Here is a 19056-nt window from a genome sequence, read left to right as displayed (position 1 = left end):
TTTGGCACCCCTCCGGTATACTTTTGTCCATTATCATCTATTGTGTGGTTGAAATTCATTTTATACATTCACAACTATATCCATGGCTACACTTTTGCCACGTGAACCTGGTCATTTCCCACCCCAAAGACCACTGTTACCATTCCACTTTAACTTTTTTTAATACAGTAACTTTTAATTTTATCCTTATTTGAATTTTTTTTGCGTTTGTTAGTTTTGTGTCAAACTTTTGTGACTTATTGTTTCGTGAGATGAATCGGAAAAGTAATTTTTTTTAACTTTTACCCAAATATTTTGGAAATAACCACTTTTAAGTTAAAAAAAAAGTTGAAAAAGTCGATTTGTTTTGCTAAAAAGTGGTTATTTCCTAAAATATTTGGATAAAAGTAACAAAAATTTTCTTTTTCGATTCGTCTCTTTGGCGAAACGGAAAATCAAAAAAGTGAGGCGTAAAACTAACAAATGTGAAAAAAATTCAAATAATGACAAAACTAAAAGTTAGAGAAAAAGTTAAGTGGAATGGAAATAGGCCCAACAAGTCTATCAACAAGTCAAAATACAACTGAAAGAAAAAAAAAACTTAAAATACAAGCACAACAAGTTTAGCAACACAACTCCAGACACAACTTTAAAACACAAGTGCAAGAAAATTTGAATAAGGACAAAAAAAATAATCCAAATGGAGTTAAGCTTAAAAAAAAAGCCCGAATTTTTGCTTGTATGAACAATGCTACATGCACAACTTTAAAGCATAAATGTATCTGAAATCGTTGGATGCACATGAGTCTACTTGCATTTTACAGTTGCGGACACAATTGTGTCCGGAGTTGTATTTTAAAGTTGTGTTGCTAGACTTATTGTGCTTGTATTTTACTCCATCCGTTTCTAAATGAGAGTCCACATTACAATTTTGGGCACTTCAAAAAAGTGTTTATATTTTTCAATCTATAACGCTAAAGATATCCAATATGGATATTGTTTGATAGATCTCAATTAATTTTATTACACAAAATATTTAAAATTACAAAAAAATATTATAAATTAAAAGATATAAAATAAGACAAAAATAGTAGAAAAAAAGTGAAAATGCACTCTCATTTAAGAACGGAGAGAGTAAGCTTTTTTTTTTTGCTTTCCATTGTGTTTTGACTTGTTGCTAGACTTGTTGGGATCAAACTTGGGTGCATTCTTTTGGTAAACTTAAACTTAAAATGAGAATTTTGTCTTTATTTGAATTTTTTTTTCACATTTGTTAGTTTTGCGCCAAACTTTTGTCGGCTATTGATTTGTTTCGACTAAAGGAATCGAAAAAGTAAAATTTCTTTACTTTTTACCCAAGTATTTTGAGAAAGAACCACCTTTTAGCGCAAAAAGTGAGTGAATTTTTTTTACTTTTCTCATTCATATCGTTGAGACGAATCAGTAACCCTAAAAAATTTGGCACAAAACTAACAAATGCGAAAAAATTCAAATAAGGACAAAATTTTCATTTTAAATTTAAGTTAAGGCCAAAAGAATGCATCTTGTTTTGGCGAGCCAAAACAGTTGGCTTTGGGGTGGGAAATGGCCAGGTCCATGTGACAAAGTGTAGCCATGGATATGGTTGTGGATGTATAGAATGAATCTTAATCACACAATGGATGATAATGTATTGAAGTATACTAGAGGGGAGCCGAACCCACCAAACAATGGGAGAGAAATTTTTAAAATTTTCATTTCTTTCTCTTATTTCCCTCAAGTTCCAAACAAAGCATAAAGTGGGACGAAATTTGTGTGAATAGAGCTTAAGAATGAAAGGCGTAACGGTTACATAATTTTGTTTGGATTATTTAGAAGAAAAATGGGGGGACTTTTGAATTTTTTGGGATGAAATGTGTGACTAGTACATCCAATAAATATTGAGATAAAAAGAGTTTTTGATTAGAGTTTAACTAAACAATAAAATGCCCTTTTTTTTTTTTAGGAAATTGATTTTCATATTCCCTTTTTATCTAAATGCACTCATTTTTTTTTGTAGTGATGCAAAATTACATAATTACTCTTTTCACGTGTGAAAAGAGAAATGTATGAAGGGTAGTCTTATATTTCTACATGAATGAAGACAAAAAATAGAATGTACTTGGAAATTCAAAAGGGGAGTGTGAAATTAATTTTCTTTTTTTAAATATTAAATACGTATTTTCATCATCCAAAAGGTAGTGATAAAAAAAACTCACGAGAGGCCTTGCCTTTTTTCTTCACGAACAATGAACTCTATTTAAACGACACCAATTTGAAAAAACCCCAACCCGCCATTTCCCCAAAACATGTCCAGCGCCAGAGTCGATCACCAGATTTCCCTCTTTCGATCCCAAGTCGAACTCCGAAGGTGACTCTCGCTTCCCTTTCTCTAACCCTAATTGGTTCCATTTCAATCGTCGCCGTTTTCCGTCTCAAATTATACGAACACCTCTCGTTTCCGTGCAGATTCGACGACGGGACTCTACGAATCCTCGAATCGCTTCTGGTTTCCAAAGACGTGAAATCGTTGCTCGAAGTCCGCTCGAGCTTGAGCGACTTCATTAGACGCGAATCTCTCTCCGTGATTCGCGAAATCGCAGATAAATCCGTTGAGCATAAGCTTTCCGTTGTTGAATTTTTCGTTCGAGCATTTGCCCTTGCTGGCGATATTGAGGCATACATTCGTCTCTCTTTCGTTTTCTTGTGTTAATTCGTTATATCTTGATTAATATCCATGATCCATCGTAGACGGAAATGTGTTACTCCTTTTGATTTTGAGTGATCAGTATATCCTTGCACAATATACCTGTACTGTTGATTTTTTCTCTGTTTTGAAAGTTATGCAAGTTCCTGCCTTTTGAGATATGATCTTGTCCTAGGTTTTTAGGCTTTTGAAATCAAAGTTACCTACTCGTAGTAAATTCTTTTTTTAATAACTTGGGTGTCTGGGCCAGCTTATGCGAACCTCAACTAATTCTAGGGAACAATACCACCGTCCACTAGCAGAGGTCCCAATTAAAGCTGGAGCAAATGCTCCATATGGACTGGCCCCTAAGGAATTGGTAGCACCTTCAAATGACTTTCGGAAGGAGCAAACCTCTAAGTCTCAGGACTTGACCACCGACCAACCCTAGTAAATCCTTATTTGCCTATAAATCTTGAGTTGGCTGTACGATTAACATCTAAAATAAGCCCGAGACCACTAGGTTGAGACATGTCTTTACTATGGTGAAATTGAGTTTTCAACTGATATGATGCTATCTCTTCAAACTTGTGGGAATCTGATAAGACATGAGATCGGATCAAATACGTTTTAGCCATGATTCCAACATTTGAACTCAGAAATTAGCGGGGGATTGCTCGTCCTAAGGATAACCACTCCAACAAAACATGGAATGTACAAGAGTTTGGGGAATGTGTCAGTGATTCCATCCCATTAGGTCTGTGGAATGGGATTATGTATTTCTTACCAATCACGCATGGCATTACATCTGAATCAGGTTTAACATGAAAAACCAAAGCAATGGACATTCAAAATTTGGATACCAGAGCATTCCAGTAAATGAAAAGCCAACAAAAACCTATAAAGTATAAACCAACAAAATAATACATAGCACATAAAAGGGGCCATGCTTTTGATTGCTACTTGTATACAGGATAAGGGTAACTCAGAAATTTCAGCATTTTTTTTAGGTACCCTCAGTGATACGTATTTCTGTGTATGACATACGATCTTGTTAAGTTTTTAGGTAATGAGAATAATTTTTTACTGAAGTTTAATGCCTCTTGACTGGTGTTTACACGTTCAACTGCTTCCAGAGTTGCTTGGCTTTGAGATACGAAGCTTTGGCTCTGCGGGAATTAAGGTCTCCTAGTAATCAATGGCTACGAGTTTCATACGAAGAATGGATGACATTTGCTGAGCATTCGTTAGATAATGGGTTCTACTCCATTGCTACAAAGGTAACGTCCTTTCAATATTGGTGTTTTAGTAAGTGTTAAAAATTAGTTGTCAACATTGACTTAAAATTTGATATATTGTTTGTTGATTCCGTTGAGCCAAGCAGACTGTAGCACACGCTTGGTTTTATTGTACATAGCTCCATATTGAAGTTTAAAGAGTACCTTTCAAAGATATCATATTGAGTCTTTTTTTCTGGTATAAGTATCTCCGTGCACAAGAATTTTCAAGTGCTACTTAGTAAATCAAAGACATGTAAAATGGCCATGAAAGCTTTGATGGTTATTTTTAGTACTCCGTATGTCACAATTTATCACTTTGATTCTTTTACTTATATTTTTTTGTGGATTTTTCCGGATAACTTTTTTTTTGGTAACTCAGAGCTTTGTTAAGAAGAACAAAACGTCAAGAGTGCATCCCTCAAATAACAATCAAAACAAAGACAAACAGAGCCTATACAAGATTAAACGGTTGATAAAAAAACAGATTAAATGGAAATGAGCCTAATGAGAAAATGTACAACTTCTAATGAACCAATTTGTACAAAGTAAAGAAGACAAGTTTGAAAACTGAAGATTCCTTGCTTAGCAACAAAAAAATAAAAAATACACTGAAGATTCCTTCCAGATAAGTTATCCTACTGAAATTATTTGTTCCCTCATGGGTAGAGATTCGTAATTGTCAATTGATCTCGAGTGAAATAATTCGTTGCATTGTAAACTGCAATAAATGTGAAGAACATGCTATTTGATCTTCTCGTTCCTGAAGCTTAGGCTATCATATTTTCCACATACACTTCTAGGTAGAGTTAGTTAAATGCATATGTTTGCTAGTAGCCTAGTTAAACAAATCCGTGGCTAGTTATTTCTATTAAGTTTGTCTTGACTCTGTCAATGAACCTGGAGCAGACATTGGATTTCGACTCTATTTATTTTGGTATTTCCCTTCTTTTGTTGACTTCACTTTTGGATCTTTGGTGCATGATTTGGTTTCAAATTTATGTTTAGGAACCATATGGACCTTGATGTAGATGATGTCTATATGGCCAGTTCCGTTGGATTTGACTTTGTGACTGTTACTTATTGTAGGCATGTGAAAGTGCACTTTCATGCTTTGAGATGAATGGCGTGAATGATCCTCAACATGATGACTTCTTTAGAAACATTGAAGTTACTGGAAAAATTAAGAGACTCAAGGATGCTGCTGTTGCCTCTTTGGCTTCACGATCTGGTGTGTTTTGTGGTATTAATTTTTTGAGCTCCTTAGTTTGTCAAATGAATCAAATCTAGTGCTATGAATCCTTTTGGTATCATAAGATGTGAATGTTGACGGGAAATGAACCTCAACTGCTCTAAGCCTATAGAAACGTTGTGTAGGGGCATTCCCAATATCTGGTCTTACATGATTTCTGAGATGAAGAATAGCCAGATGGTTAGTTGCAACTTGCGAACTACTGGAACTGTACATGCATAGTTATGCGCCATGTGGGACCTCACTCTGTTGCTAGCCCACCTTTTACTTGGAATTATTGTTGCTGGCTTTGCTTCTATCTGAAATAGCTGGGCTAGCCAGTCAATGGCACCAAATGGGAAATTTGACCTCTTAAACCTTGAAACCCCTTAAGGTCGTACAACAATGAATTGATACTACAGCATTAGCTGCTCTCCGCGAATGACTGTAGCCCAAATTTGCGTCAACATGTTGTTTCTAATGAATTAAATCATCACGAAAATTAGAGTTGACTGTTGAAAATTTTCATGTCAAAGACTCAAAATAGGTATCTTCTGTGTTTGCAACTGATGTAAGAAGTGAAGCAGAATGAACTTTTTTGTTTGAGAAGCTTCAAGTATTGCATATCCTAACTTCAGTTTTAAAAGTCTGTATCCATGTTGTCCTTGATTAGTCTTCTACTGACTTGTATTGCTCTTGCTCGATAATATTTGGCAACTAGAAATCAAGTCTTATGTTGGCATATTTAACTTAAATTTTGCATCACATGTCATTATTTCCTTATTAGTTATCACCAACGCTGTTTGGTCTTAATTCAGTCCGAGCACAGGCAGCAGATTACTTGAAAAAGAAATTAGTAGAGATGAACCCATCACCGTCTTTGGCTCTAAAAGAAAAACAATTTTCAGCAAGTACTCTGTTTAGAGATGGAATTAAGAAGCATAATGCACGAAAGCTGCTGGATCACCGAAGAATCAATCACATAACCAGTGAACCAGATTCCAACCTATAATGAGGTCCTTCCCTCTTCTCCCTCTGCTCTTGCCATGTACTTTTTAAGGATTGCATGACTTGCCATTTATTATGACAGCGTCCTGTGCGAAGTGTTGCTCTGGGTTTGTTGGTACCCCTGTGGCATTGTAAAGAGTTTCATTTGGTGTTGGAATCTGGCAGAAGATTCTCATGACAGTGAAAATTAACTCAGTTTCATTTAAGAGCCAGTTCTGTTGAATATGCAAGCTTATGACTACCAAACATGGTACTGAGTCTGACACTGAATAATGGGTTTCGGTTGGGCGACAAAAGGGTCCCAGGGGGGTTGTGGCCTTTTCTGCTGCTTGATATGAACTATAACTTTCAACACTGGAAGCTATACACGTACGTACGAGTCTTAGGGAATCTGTAATTAATTCCATGTTTAAATAGTGTATGTCTGCAGCAACAATTTAGCATGGGCCCTGTCTGTGCAATCACGTGCCTATCGCTTGTGCTCCTTAGCCTACCACCTCCCCCAAATTTCTTCTCCCAGAAATGGAAGAAAAGAAGACTGGCCTTGGAAATCCCAAGCCACACACTTCGAGCAATTGGAATGGAGGTTAGTTGTCCCTTCAAACCCACCTTACCATAGAGCTTCATTTGTCATCATCTATAATTGTTTCCTATGTTACACGGACTCGGACACGGGGTGTTAGGTGCGGGTAGCCATATTCATATCGAAGTGATTTTAATTGTATTTCGAGGACACAGGCATACGCCAAAATTTTGAAATTTGAAATTTCTTAGTACATAGTATTTTTTATTATCTCGGTTTAATAGTATTTACAAAGTGGCTAAGAACATTTTGCTAATATTCACTACTACAAAATTGTATAAAGATCATGGTTCAAAAACTAAAAAGATCTCACTTTTTGTAAAAGCATAATAAAATGTTGTGGACTATAGTTTTAATTTCAGTTTTACTAAAAAAACTGAGATGGAAAGATTTTTTTAATCTCAGTAATCTAAAAAGTGAGATTATAACTTGAAGAATAGATCTCATTCTCAAAAAACTAAGATTATATATGAAAGAATATATCTCGTTTCAAAAAAAACTGAGATAGAAAGATTTTTTAATCTCAATAATCTAAAAGTGAGATTGTAACTTAAAGAATAGATCTCGTTTTTGAAAAACTGAAATTGTATATGAAAGAATATATCTCATTTCGGAAAAACTGAAATGAAAAGAACCTTTAATCTCAATCATCTAGAAACTGAGAGAGTCAGTTAGAGAATACATCACAATTTTTTTTAGACTTGAGATGAAAACTCTTATATAGGAAAAGTTGAAAGTCGCTTACATCTTAATCGACTCCGCGCGCAATACCCCTAAATAAATGTCACTCTCAACCATTCTACAAAAAAATATTTCGTCAAAAAATGAGGTACTTTCGGCGATGAAAATATATTTCGTCACCAAATGGGTACCTTTGGTGACAAAATTTATGAAGGTTGCGTTTCATCACCAAATGTATTTCGAGTATATATAACTCTATGCTCAAAACTCCATTAATTGAGATAATTCAAATTGGGTTTGAACAATAACATAAAGGGCTACAACTTTTATGTTTATCAAAATTTCTAATTTTAATATTTAAAGGTTCAAAATGATGTTCGAAATATATTTTAATGTTAAAAGCATATGTTATATATTAAATATTTCAATTATATATTGAAAAGTGTGTATAGTGCAGTTGGTTGAAGCTTTTATGCAAAACTCAAGAGACTTAGGTTCAAAACCCAACAGGATAAATAAAGTGGGATTTTTTCCTTTAGGAAAACGCCACTTTTAATCTCGGTTTTTCCAAAAACTGAGATTATTATTCTCTAAACAACCACAGTTTTATAATGAAACTGAGATGTTAAGCTATTAAAGGTCACGGTTTTATAATTTTTAATCACGATTTTAATGAGTTTTAATCACGATTTTTATCCTGTGGTTAAAAGATAGGGACTTTTAGTTACACCTTGATAGACCACGGTTTTGAATGCGAGATTAAAAGTGAAAGATCACGCCAAATGACCGAGGTCTTTATCTATTTTTGTAGTAGTGATTGGAGTTTCATATATAGTTGATGTTAAATTTGAATGACAAAACATGCTTGCTACGTGTGCGTTCAACTAAATATGTGACACAAAAATTTTGCACCCTTACCCGATTGTCGAGTATCCATATCAGACACAAATATTTTAGTCATGTGGAAGGATTCATGTAACATAGATTGCTTCTGATATCCACTCGTTCACAATTTGAAAACCCCATGCATATGCATATCTCAAGAATCGAATCTTCCATATCACCACGCGCATTTAATGCTTGCATCGGAGATGGCATGTTTTATTTTCTCCAAGAAGGTGAAGATGTCTGTTTCTCTCATACTATATTCACAAACTTACAAAAAAAAACACCCACACAGACAAAATTACAAGGTTCTCAACGGATTTGGCCAAGTGATTGTGAAAAAGCAATAAGTGCTTTTTCATAAGGTCACAGGTTCCGTTCCCATGGAGGCCAAATATTTCAAACCTTGGGGCCACTAGGGATTACGTTCGGTCGTTATCTTCAGGGCCCCGAAATTAATCGAGGTGCGCGCAAGCTGGTCCGAACATCCGGTCATCAAATAAGAAAAATTTACAAGGTTCTCATCCTGTCTACACACAGGTCTCTTCTACCTAGACCATAGGGGTTTGAAAAAACTTAAAAGGGGAAGTGCGCGTCTTGTGAGGTGTTCCAGTTTAATAAAATCAATGGAGGGGTCCATTTTTCTCTGTTTTTATAGTTGTTTTTAAGGTGAGATTCTTAGGGAAAACTTAGACTTTGGTTTAGAAGACAAGTGCTTATTAAAAAAAGGGCAATGACAACTAGGGAAAGAGAGCTGTTTTTCTCGGAATGGAAGATTAGAAGCTTGGAATCATGTGGAGGCATTAAATGCAAGGCAGTGGGAATCGGTCTTAGGGTACTACACCTCTTATAATTTTAGAGGGTTTAGGTTCAGAAACCTCGTGCTTACATTTGCATAATAAGCTGATAATTATAAGTGATTATGTGAGGTGCCTTGCACAAACTCATGTGACACCATTCATTGGATTGCAAAAGGGAAAACTAGTTTTTTTTTTATAATTCGGGTGCCCGGACCAGTTTACGTGTACCTTGACTAAAATAAAGAGTTACAGTAAATGCCCGAGAGATTTTGAACGTGAAAAGAAAATCTAGTAATAAGCTAAGGAGAATGTTGTGGTGCACCGAGTGTATACCAAACCAATGTTACGCGTTGGTATATATGTAGAAAAGTCATGTTTATGGTTAGTCACGAATTTTATGGTTCATGTTATGTGCATTCATTGTTCAAGTCGTTAATTGTTTTTCTGTTCAGTTGTTAAGGGTTTTTTTTTTTTTTTTGTTATGTATAATTTTAGTTATTTAAGAATGTGGTTGCACGGTATCTATGAAAATTAAAACATGGTGTAGATGTTTTGCTATTCTATCCCCACGCATGCAGATGTTTGGGATGGTAATTACGTCCTTTTGCAAGCATATGTAGGTTGAACTTGGTTTATCTTGGTATTAGCTCTAACATTTGTGTTGTCTATATTCATAGTAGGATGCTGCCGTTGATCACATGAGAGAGAGAGAGAGAGAGAGAGAGAGAGAGAGAGAGAGAGAGAGAGAGAGAGAGAGAGAGAGAGAGATGCATGTAATTAACAATATATAAATTTCCATGTGAATGTTGGCCAACAAACATTCACGTCGAGCCCATGTCTCTCTCTCTCTCTCTCTTGCTCCGGTCAAGGGTTTCGCATCATTTCTCACCGAATCACAAATTTTCCAAACCCTAGCCCCTACTTAACGTTTCTCTAGAGTCTCAATCAATTACTAGCTTTTGTTTAAGCAGTAATACATAAAATTTTAAAATCACTTACTACTAAGCAGTCTTCGTCTTGACTCTATTCCCATGGATCGCCAGCCCATCACACGTCTAGGCGGTGGTCAACTATATTCCCCCTTGTTTTCCTCTGTTGAAAGTGACCAAATTAGCCTTGATGCCCTTTATCAAACCCTTTAATCTACAAGGCCAAAAATGTCAAATCCTGTCTAAACAAATTATCTTATTACTAAAATGTATAGACAGATCTATTATTTGTCTTTTTTCTTCCAATTATATTATAAACTATCATTCTTACATTCCAATTGTGATTGTTAATTTTAATCTGCTTTTGTTAATTGTGATTGGTATATATTCTACGAGAATTTATATAGAAAGTTGTTAGGCATGCGGTCATGAAATAATATGAACAAAGACCAAGGCTAACGATAACATCGTTTTATACTAAATTAGTGTCTTGCCCATTCTATGAACGGGAACGAAAAAAAGTATCAGTGAGAACTTTTTTCTTGTTATTTTGTGCATCAGTGGATCGGCATGTATGATTCTTAAAATTTACAACATTTTTTTTTCTCGCCAAAAAATTAGAAAAATTACAAAACAAAAAATAAAGAGGAAAGAAAGATAATTTCACGCAAAATAAAATATATATTTGTCATGTTATTAATTGAACGTAATTTCCTTTTCAAACAAAGATACATTTCGTAATAAATGTAGAATAATAAATAAAAAGATGAAAATTCCATGTATAAAAGAGAGAGTTAAGGAGAAAACTTCCTTTTATTTTAGGTAAATATATCCTTATAGTATAATCCGTAATTCCATAATAGAGTCACGTGATTCCATGTTTATAACCCATATCGCTTCAAAAATAGAAGATCACATAAGAGGCAATCAAACCAAGTATTTTCCAGCCAATGAGTCTCTGGCCCAGTGGTATGGGAGGGGGCCAAGTGCCCAGAAATCATTAGGTTCGAGTAGATGAATTTACGGTCGACTTGGGTTGCTACTAACCACAACCACCAATACTACTTACGACAATATAAAAAACCCAAGTATTTTCCAACGGAGGGGTCCCACGTGTGTAGCACACCGGAATACCGGATTTACCAGATAACTTTTCGTATTCTTTTTTTAACAGCTTGAAGTTCAATGCTTGGATGGCTAACCACTCCCCGACCAATATAAATAGCCTTACGTGCCAAGCTCATTTGTCTTCAACACTCTACTTGGTCTTGTTTGTAGATTTGTTCTCTCTCCTAAGTTTTTTTCCCCCCTCTTAATTTGCACCCAAAACAAGTTCCCCCTCCTCCTTCCGGCCCCTTCCCTTTTACGGTTTGATCTTTGACCCTAAAATGGGCGGAAGTTCACCGTGCGCCTCCTGCAAGTTGTTGCGCCGCCGCTGCGCAAAGGACTGCGTCTTTGCCCCTTACTTCCCTCCGGATGACCCCCACAAGTTTGCCATTGTTCACAAGGTCTTTGGCGCTAGCAATGTCAGCAAGATGTTGCAGGTCCTCTCTCTCTCTCTGCCCCTATATTTGTACATACTTATACCAGTTTAGAGCAATGATGAAAAATTTATGTAAGTTTCCCTATGCAAAACAATTTCTCCTTTCTCGCTTTAAAACAAAGCACTTGCAAAGGGGCGGTGGGATCGTGGTAGGGTTAGTTGGGCCTACATGCCTTTCGGTTTTCACCTGGGTACGTATTTTTGAATTTGCAATCATATTTTGCTATTTTGACCTCACAATAAAACTCTTTTAACTTACCTCAAATTATTCCAAAAAATGCAAAAATGCACGTACATATTTAGCGTTCTATTTGCAAAGATAATTCTGTCAGTTGTCACCCTCATCCTTGTACTAGTACTATAAGAGGAGAGTTTTTGTGAGCAAATATATCTAAGTTTCTCAAACGTCGATTATTCTTGAAACAGGAGCTTCCGCTGCACCAGAGATCAGACGCGGTGAGCAGTTTAGTATTCGAAGCGAACGCGAGATTGCGGGACCCGGTGTACGGATGCGTGGGAGCCATATCTTTCCTACAGAATCAGGTGTCGCAGCTGCAGATGCAGCTCACGGTTGCTCAGGCGGAGATCCTGTGCATTCAGATGCAACAGAATGAGCCCGGTTTAATGCCGACGACCCAGATATCGATGAACGATTCCGACGAGAGATCAGTTCTCTTGTCCAGCAACAGCACTAGTACCAGTAACTTGATCATGATGAGTAACCAGCAGTTTCCGCAGTACCTGGGGTTTGCTAATTCTTCTCCTGCTAGCAGTGTAATAGTCCAAGATCCCCGGAAGAGAGAGTCTCTTTGGACATGATCATCATCTCGTTCATCCTTTTTCAGTGAAAGTAGTGATCCAATGTTGTAAGGAGCAACTCTTTTTGATTAGGAGACCTTTTTGCTAATCCCTAATTAAAGTGCTAATGTATGTTAATGTTATGTCTCCTTTTCATTAGAGACTTTTTTGTGCGTGTTGTGTGTGTGTGTGAGAGAGAGAGAGAGAGAGAGAGAGAGAGAGAAGGTAGATATTTAACTCATATTTAATTAGCTGAGGTCAACCCTAGCATGTGAGATAAGGAGTAGGAGTAAAGCAGGGTTTAACGTTGGTTCTTTTTCTCGTTTAACACCAACACTGGAAAATCTGTCTAGCTTTGGAGAAATTACCCAGTGTATCGTTTCGGCAATTAATTCCGAAGTCTTTTCGTTAAATCATTTTACAAGCATAAATACTTATACAAATATTTACATAAATTCATTCATATTCATATTGAGGTCTACATACATTATGTATGTAAGCCCCATCAAAAGATGTGAGTGTGTGTGGGGTTGAATAATAATTGTTTTCTCTCCGTTCTTTTTAAGTGTTGAGCTTCGTAATTTTAACCTATTAAGGGGACATCATCATTGTACATTTTATATCAATTTTTATCTCTACTTTTCTTGTAGAATAGGAATGTCTTATCTGTATATTTTCCCCGGTTCGGTTGCTATCGCGGAAAAATTATCCTTTACTTTTATCCATTAACTTTTTAAAAAAAAATGATATTTTCCTATACAAAATGTGACTATATTAAAAATATTTCTTAATATCACTTTTTTAGTTTTAAAAAGTCAATACAAAGGTTAACTCTCCAAATAAAAATATTTTTGATTGACTATTTATTGTTTGAATTTGAAAGGATTGATCACATGATCATTAAATTGATAGTAAGGGTATTCATGGGATATTCTGAATTGGAGTATTACATCGGTCATTAATATTTTTGGTGTGTGGATGTGTTCGTAACTCTTCTCCTGACTAAAGACTTGGCGCCAAATGCCCCTTTAGTATTTATTGTGTAGGTTTTTGAAAAAGGCACTATTAGAGCATCTCCAGCCTTGACTTATTGTAAGACTCAAATTTAAAATTTGGATCAAACCCACAAAAAACCCTCTCCAATTTTTTACCTAAACCCTTCCCCATTTAGAGTTTTACCCATTTCTTTGCCCAAATTTGGGACTACCCAAGTCTCTCTCTATTTTTCTCCCCAATATTCCGACGGCTCTGCCGAGCAAAAAAAAAAAAATGCAGCGTCTCTCTCTCTCTCTCTCTCTCTCTCTCTCTCTTCAACAACTCTTTCCATGTCATTCTGAGAGCAGAGAACCATAAATTGATGCTGATGTTGCTCTTCTCATCTCTCTCTCTCTCAATTAACGTATAGTCGTGAATTTCCAATTTGATCAATGGACGAGTATAAAATTCTTGAGGATTCTATGAGTTTGGAACAAACTCATGGAGTAGAAATTATCTCGCAAAATTTTCCTGTGGGAAAAATGGGAGGGAAATAAAATAGGAGATGTGTGATTGCAGCATTAAACAGAATTGAGAGGGAGATTTGTTTGCAAAAAGGGAAAAATAGGAGGGAAATAAAATAGGAGATGTTGGAAAAAAAAAACCCGAGGAAAACAAAAATGGAGGAAAACACTCTTGAAAGCATAAAAAAATAATATATTTAGGTAAGAGATTATTTTGCCATTAGAATGAGCCTGACCCAAAATGAGATTTTACCTGGAGATGCTCTTAGTACCAAAGTATAAAATAATTTTCTTTCTTACTGAATCTCACCCAAAAGTCTCACGTGCCAAGATTTGGCAAAAATACCTAGTCAAATTTGAGTAAAAATTTGGGTTAAGGCTAGAGACACACTCTTAGTCCCAAATTATAAAATAATTTTCTTTCTTTCTGCCCCTCGCCCAAAAGTCTCTCGTACGTGCTAAGATTTGGCAAAAATAGCTAGGTAGTTCTAGTTATTATTGCAATCAAATCATTAAATCCAAAAGATCTTCAAAACAAGAGGCCGGTATTATACACAAGTGTGAGTTTGAGATATTTTATTTTGATTTTTTGCATAACTTTCTTTAAGGGTGTGTTCCACTAACTATTTTAACTATTTTTTGAATTAAAGATGATGTCTTGTGAGAGAATGACTTGTCTAGTAAAGTGAAAATTACGTACTTAAAAAATAAGAATATTAACAAAACGGAACCTAACTCTCTTAAAAAATAAGTACTTAAAAAATTCAAAGATATGTGAATATATGAATATATATTGAAGTTGGACAACTTATATTTTTAACAATAAAAAATTAATACTACTATGGAAACTTTTTCGTTACACATAATTTTGATTGAAATAAAGAAAATTAGAAAATATAGAATTTAGCCAATGCAATTCGGTCCTAAACTTGGTATTAATATTTCTATTCGGTTAATCCCTTACAAACCAAATGTGGAAGATAATTACAAACCACCTTAGATTAGAAAAACAAAACCAAATGCCATCTCAAACACCCACCCCTACCCAATTCCACCGGGCCAGCCACTCCAATGGGTCCCATCGACATTTTCATAGTAAGAAATTTCATTTATGTTCTATTATCTTTTTCTCAATTTTGGCATCCTTTGCTTCTGCTTTTTTCAGATTCTCGGCCCTCGTTTTTTTTTTCGCCTCCAAGACGGGGATCCGGGTCTCTCCGGAATCCCGCTCCCCTTGATATCTCTCATGTCTTGAAGTTCCCTTGCTGCCTTTTTAAGTTGCTCCTCGTACGACTTCAAATCCATTTTGAGAGAGGCAAGTTTACCCTTCTTTTCTCTCACCGTAAGATCTTGTGACCTTTATCTATATAACTAAAAAAAAAACAGACAAAGTAGATAGAAAGAGAACAAGTGAGGGATCAAGCTAGAGACCGACCAACTGGCCGGTTCATCCATAGTAAAAAAAAAAGTTACGATGAGAAATTGAGAGAGAGAGAGAGAGAGAGAGAGAGAGAGAGAGAGAGAGAGAGAGAGAGAGAGAGAGAGTGTGTTTATGAGAGAGAGAAAGAGAGAAGACCAACCGAGTGGTTTGGACAGGCACTTGATGTCTTGATGTGAAACTGCGGTGGCGATGTGGAGCTGTGGCGGCAAAGCAAAGGTGGTGGAGGAGCTATGTCGCCAAAAGGGCTGCGTGGCTAGAAGAGTTGCAAGCAAGTTTATTCTACCTCCCATTCTCTCTCTCTCAAGGGAGGAACCAGGAATTGATTCATAATTTTTTTTTTCCAATTGTATAGATTGTATCAGGATACGTATCATGTCATGTATCTTAAACACTAGAGAATACTAAAGACAAGAGTGGGAGAGGAGAGTATTTTTATTATATTTGAACTCAAACTTTGTTTAGCTTAGTACAAAATGGCTAGAACATATCCCTATCTATACTGCCACATGGGAGATTCTAGTATAAAGATATTTTCATTCAAGATAAACTTAGAGGTAATTCTAGAATTACACATGTGACTAATTCTCACAAAAAACTCTAGATATTTTACAAGGATATTCTAAAATTTTCAAAGTTACATATTTTAGAGTTTCTAGAAACTAGATAATAATATCTTCTTTAATAATATCTTATATCTTTTGAGTTTTGTCAATTAGATTTATTTGGACTTAACTTTCTTGTGCCAAAATACTAAATTTAGTTTATACTTCAATAACATTAATCATAATTAATATACAATTAAAAAAAACATATAGCTAATAACACCAACAAACTATATTTATATTTAAAAAAAAGCTTTTAAGATGTAAAATTTCAACGATTTGCTAATATTGGTAAGGCTGCTTGTGATAGGATGATTGATCACTATCTTTGTTGAATGAAAAAAATTAGGTTCTATTTTGCTAAAATTCTTAATTTTTACTTCCTCCGTCTCAAAAAGTTGGACACTTTTGAAGCTTTGCACCATTTTAGATTGCTTATATCTTTCGATTTATAAAATTATATGTGATTTTGAAAACTTTGTTTAATAAAATTTATCAAACAAGATCCATATTGCTTGCATATTTTTTGATGTTTATATTGAACAATATATGCGATTGAAAATAACACACTATCCAAAAAGTGTCCAACTTTTTAGAATGGAGGTAAAAAGTACTTATTTCTCACTTTACAGGATATGTCATTCTTTCACACAATACATCACCTTTAATTCAACAAAATAAATACTTAATTATTTCCCTTGTTTGTGAAAACATATAAACCCCATCAGACTTTCCAATGTGGTCACCCATCTCAGGATTATCTCAGGATGAACATGCTTAACTGTAAAATTCCAATGGTCTTTGACGCCCTCACGGATTTAAAAGACCTTATACAAGGTAGGATGACGATCTATTATTTATAGTACTCAACTTCCATTTCACCAAGCGATGTGGAACCACCCTTGACTGACCCTTCTGATCACCAATCCGACAGCCCCTACACGAATTCCAACTACCTTTAGGCCAGATGACCACTGCCTGGAACTCCCTCCGGGCGGAGCAATGCTACACACACAGCAGATGTGCACAGATTTTGTGCACAGATTTTTTGTGGGGCCCACTACGGATCCCACACAAATAATCCGAGCCGTTCATTAAATGTAAAACATTTTTTCAAAGCCCCCCTCTAGAAAAATCAGCTCAATCCGATACTCATAGATGCTTGATTCAATCATTTAACTTTTCATTCGAATCTCAGGATAATGGAAAGTTAAATGATTGAATCAAACACTTATAGATATCGGATTGAGCTGATTTTTTACGGAGGCTCTTGAAAAAATATTTTACATTTAATGAACGGCTCGAATTATTTGTGTGGGACCCGTAATGGGCCCTACAAAAAATCTGTGCACAAAATCTGTACACTTTTGTTGTGTGTATAGCATTTCCAGAGCGTCAGATACTAGGGGCTTTTTTAAGAAACCAAACACTATTTCTTTTCCCTAACTTTTCCAGGAAATCTTTAAATATTAGTACAACTTTCCAGTGCATACACCGTTGATGGATGTAAATATAGAAAGCAACTGACATTCGGACTGATCCATCTGCCTTGGAAGCATTATAACTCCCGAGCCCTCAAAATCTAAAGGAAAAGGCAAGCAGCCAAGATAGAGAGATGTTTTGCCTTGTGACAGAAAAATAAAACAATGCTCCTTCCTCTCGTAAAAATGTATACGTCCCCGCACACTTTTGCGAGAGCGAGGAGCATTGCTCTTGGGGCATGAAAATAAACCCTCCTTGTTGTGACGAGGGGTTTCGATTCGTCTCCCTTAGCACGTCACCGACCCCCTCAAAGTCCACGTTGGGAATATGCCCCAGAAGACGGTCGCTTCCCCCACGCAAGAAAAACCGCCTGCTTCTTTTACTTCTCTCTCCTCATTTTCCCATGTTCTTGTGAAAACACTGTTAAGAATTGGAGTAATTGGTTTTACACGTTGAAAAACAAGGCACTTTCCACACTGTCGATTGTATGGAAACAGCGGTGCTATCCCACCGTTACGATCTGTTTCACCGCGTGCTCCCTCCACAATATTCAATCTCACCGTTTGTCTAGGCAATTAATGATCCGGATTTTAAAAGGACTCTTCTAGTGAAGGGAAGAGTTATACCTTCTTTTAAAATTTGAATCGTCCAAAACACTTTTAGATGATGAAATTGAGAGCGGTGGAAGCAGCGATAAAGCAGAATGGTGGGGTAGACTGTCTGTGGAAATTAAGGCAAGATTTCGATTGTGTAGTTGACTAGTGTTTAAGATCAATTTAGGCAAGCTAACCACCGACACAATAATATTCAGTTATGCGTCTCGATTTTCCTCTAGCGGTGCTACGCCCACTATTTTGTTTCACCGCTCAACATCTCACCAACCGTCTCAGCAATCAATGTTCTGAATTTTAAAAAAGCTCTTCATTAACTCTTCCCTCAAAGAATTTTTAAAAATCCAGACCGTGCAAATACTTTTGGACGGTAAGATTGAAAGAGTGGGAGGACGAGCAAATATTAAGCGGTGGGCGTAGACTTTCTGGTTCTACTCGGTCAGAGACTTAGACCTACATACAGCCAGGTTTCTAGAGTTCCTCGTCGTAACAAGTCAGTACGACGTTCAAGTCGTATTCAAAATTCCCATAATATCTTGTTAATGAAACAAGTTAATCTTGAACGAGTTTTAATCGAGTCCAACACGAGACGATCTTGAGTTATTTGAATTTTTATACTACATCACAAGCCGAACAAAATTGAGTAGGAGCTTGTCCAAGCTTGAATTGAAAGCTTAACAAGCTTCACAAAATATTCAAGTTTGGTTTGTTTATGTAATGAAACCGATCTCGAACGAATGAACTCGAACTTGAATAGCTTGGTTTATTTATCAGCTGGATGGACAAGTTGGTTACGGGTACGTCGGTCGGTAGTTTGAGGGTGTTTCTATCCATGTACTGGTCATAGCATCTTGTTGTCGTGGTTGCTTAATTTGTTTTTCTATTGTTGTAGCGGATCGCAGCCTAGTAATTAGAAGGGCTACTGCTCTCAATCTTGTGTAATATTCCAGTTATGATTAATGAAGTTTTCGGAAATCTCTAAAAACAAATTGTGGAAAATTAA

General features: G+C 36.0%; 2 protein-coding genes across 2 annotated transcripts; both read left to right on the top strand.

The window, feature by feature from the left end:
- Positions 1-2242: 2242 nt before the first annotated feature.
- LOC131314270 (protein DOUBLE-STRAND BREAK FORMATION) lies at positions 2243-6906 on the top strand. The gene is made up of 5 exons (XM_058342801.1): positions 2243-2368; positions 2467-2674; positions 3820-3963; positions 5050-5191; positions 6010-6906. The coding sequence occupies exons 1-5, from the start codon at positions 2307-2309 to the stop codon at positions 6201-6203; spliced, it is 750 nt and encodes a 249-aa protein (XP_058198784.1). The 5' UTR covers positions 2243-2306; the 3' UTR covers positions 6204-6906.
- A 4355-nt stretch (positions 6907-11261) lies between these two features.
- Positions 11262-12543, top strand: LOC131314269 (LOB domain-containing protein 12). Its single transcript, XM_058342800.1, has 2 exons — positions 11262-11621; positions 12047-12543. The coding sequence occupies exons 1-2, from the start codon at positions 11466-11468 to the stop codon at positions 12437-12439; spliced, it is 549 nt and encodes a 182-aa protein (XP_058198783.1). The 5' UTR covers positions 11262-11465; the 3' UTR covers positions 12440-12543.
- The last annotated feature ends 6513 nt before the right edge of the window (positions 12544-19056 follow it).

The sequence above is a fragment of the Rhododendron vialii genome, chromosome 13a (genome assembly GCF_030253575.1).
Source record: "Rhododendron vialii isolate Sample 1 chromosome 13a, ASM3025357v1".
NCBI lineage: Eukaryota > Viridiplantae > Streptophyta > Magnoliopsida > Ericales > Ericaceae > Rhododendron > Rhododendron vialii.
Note: the sequence above shows the minus strand (reverse complement) of the source record. Positions and strands in the feature narration are given on the sequence as shown.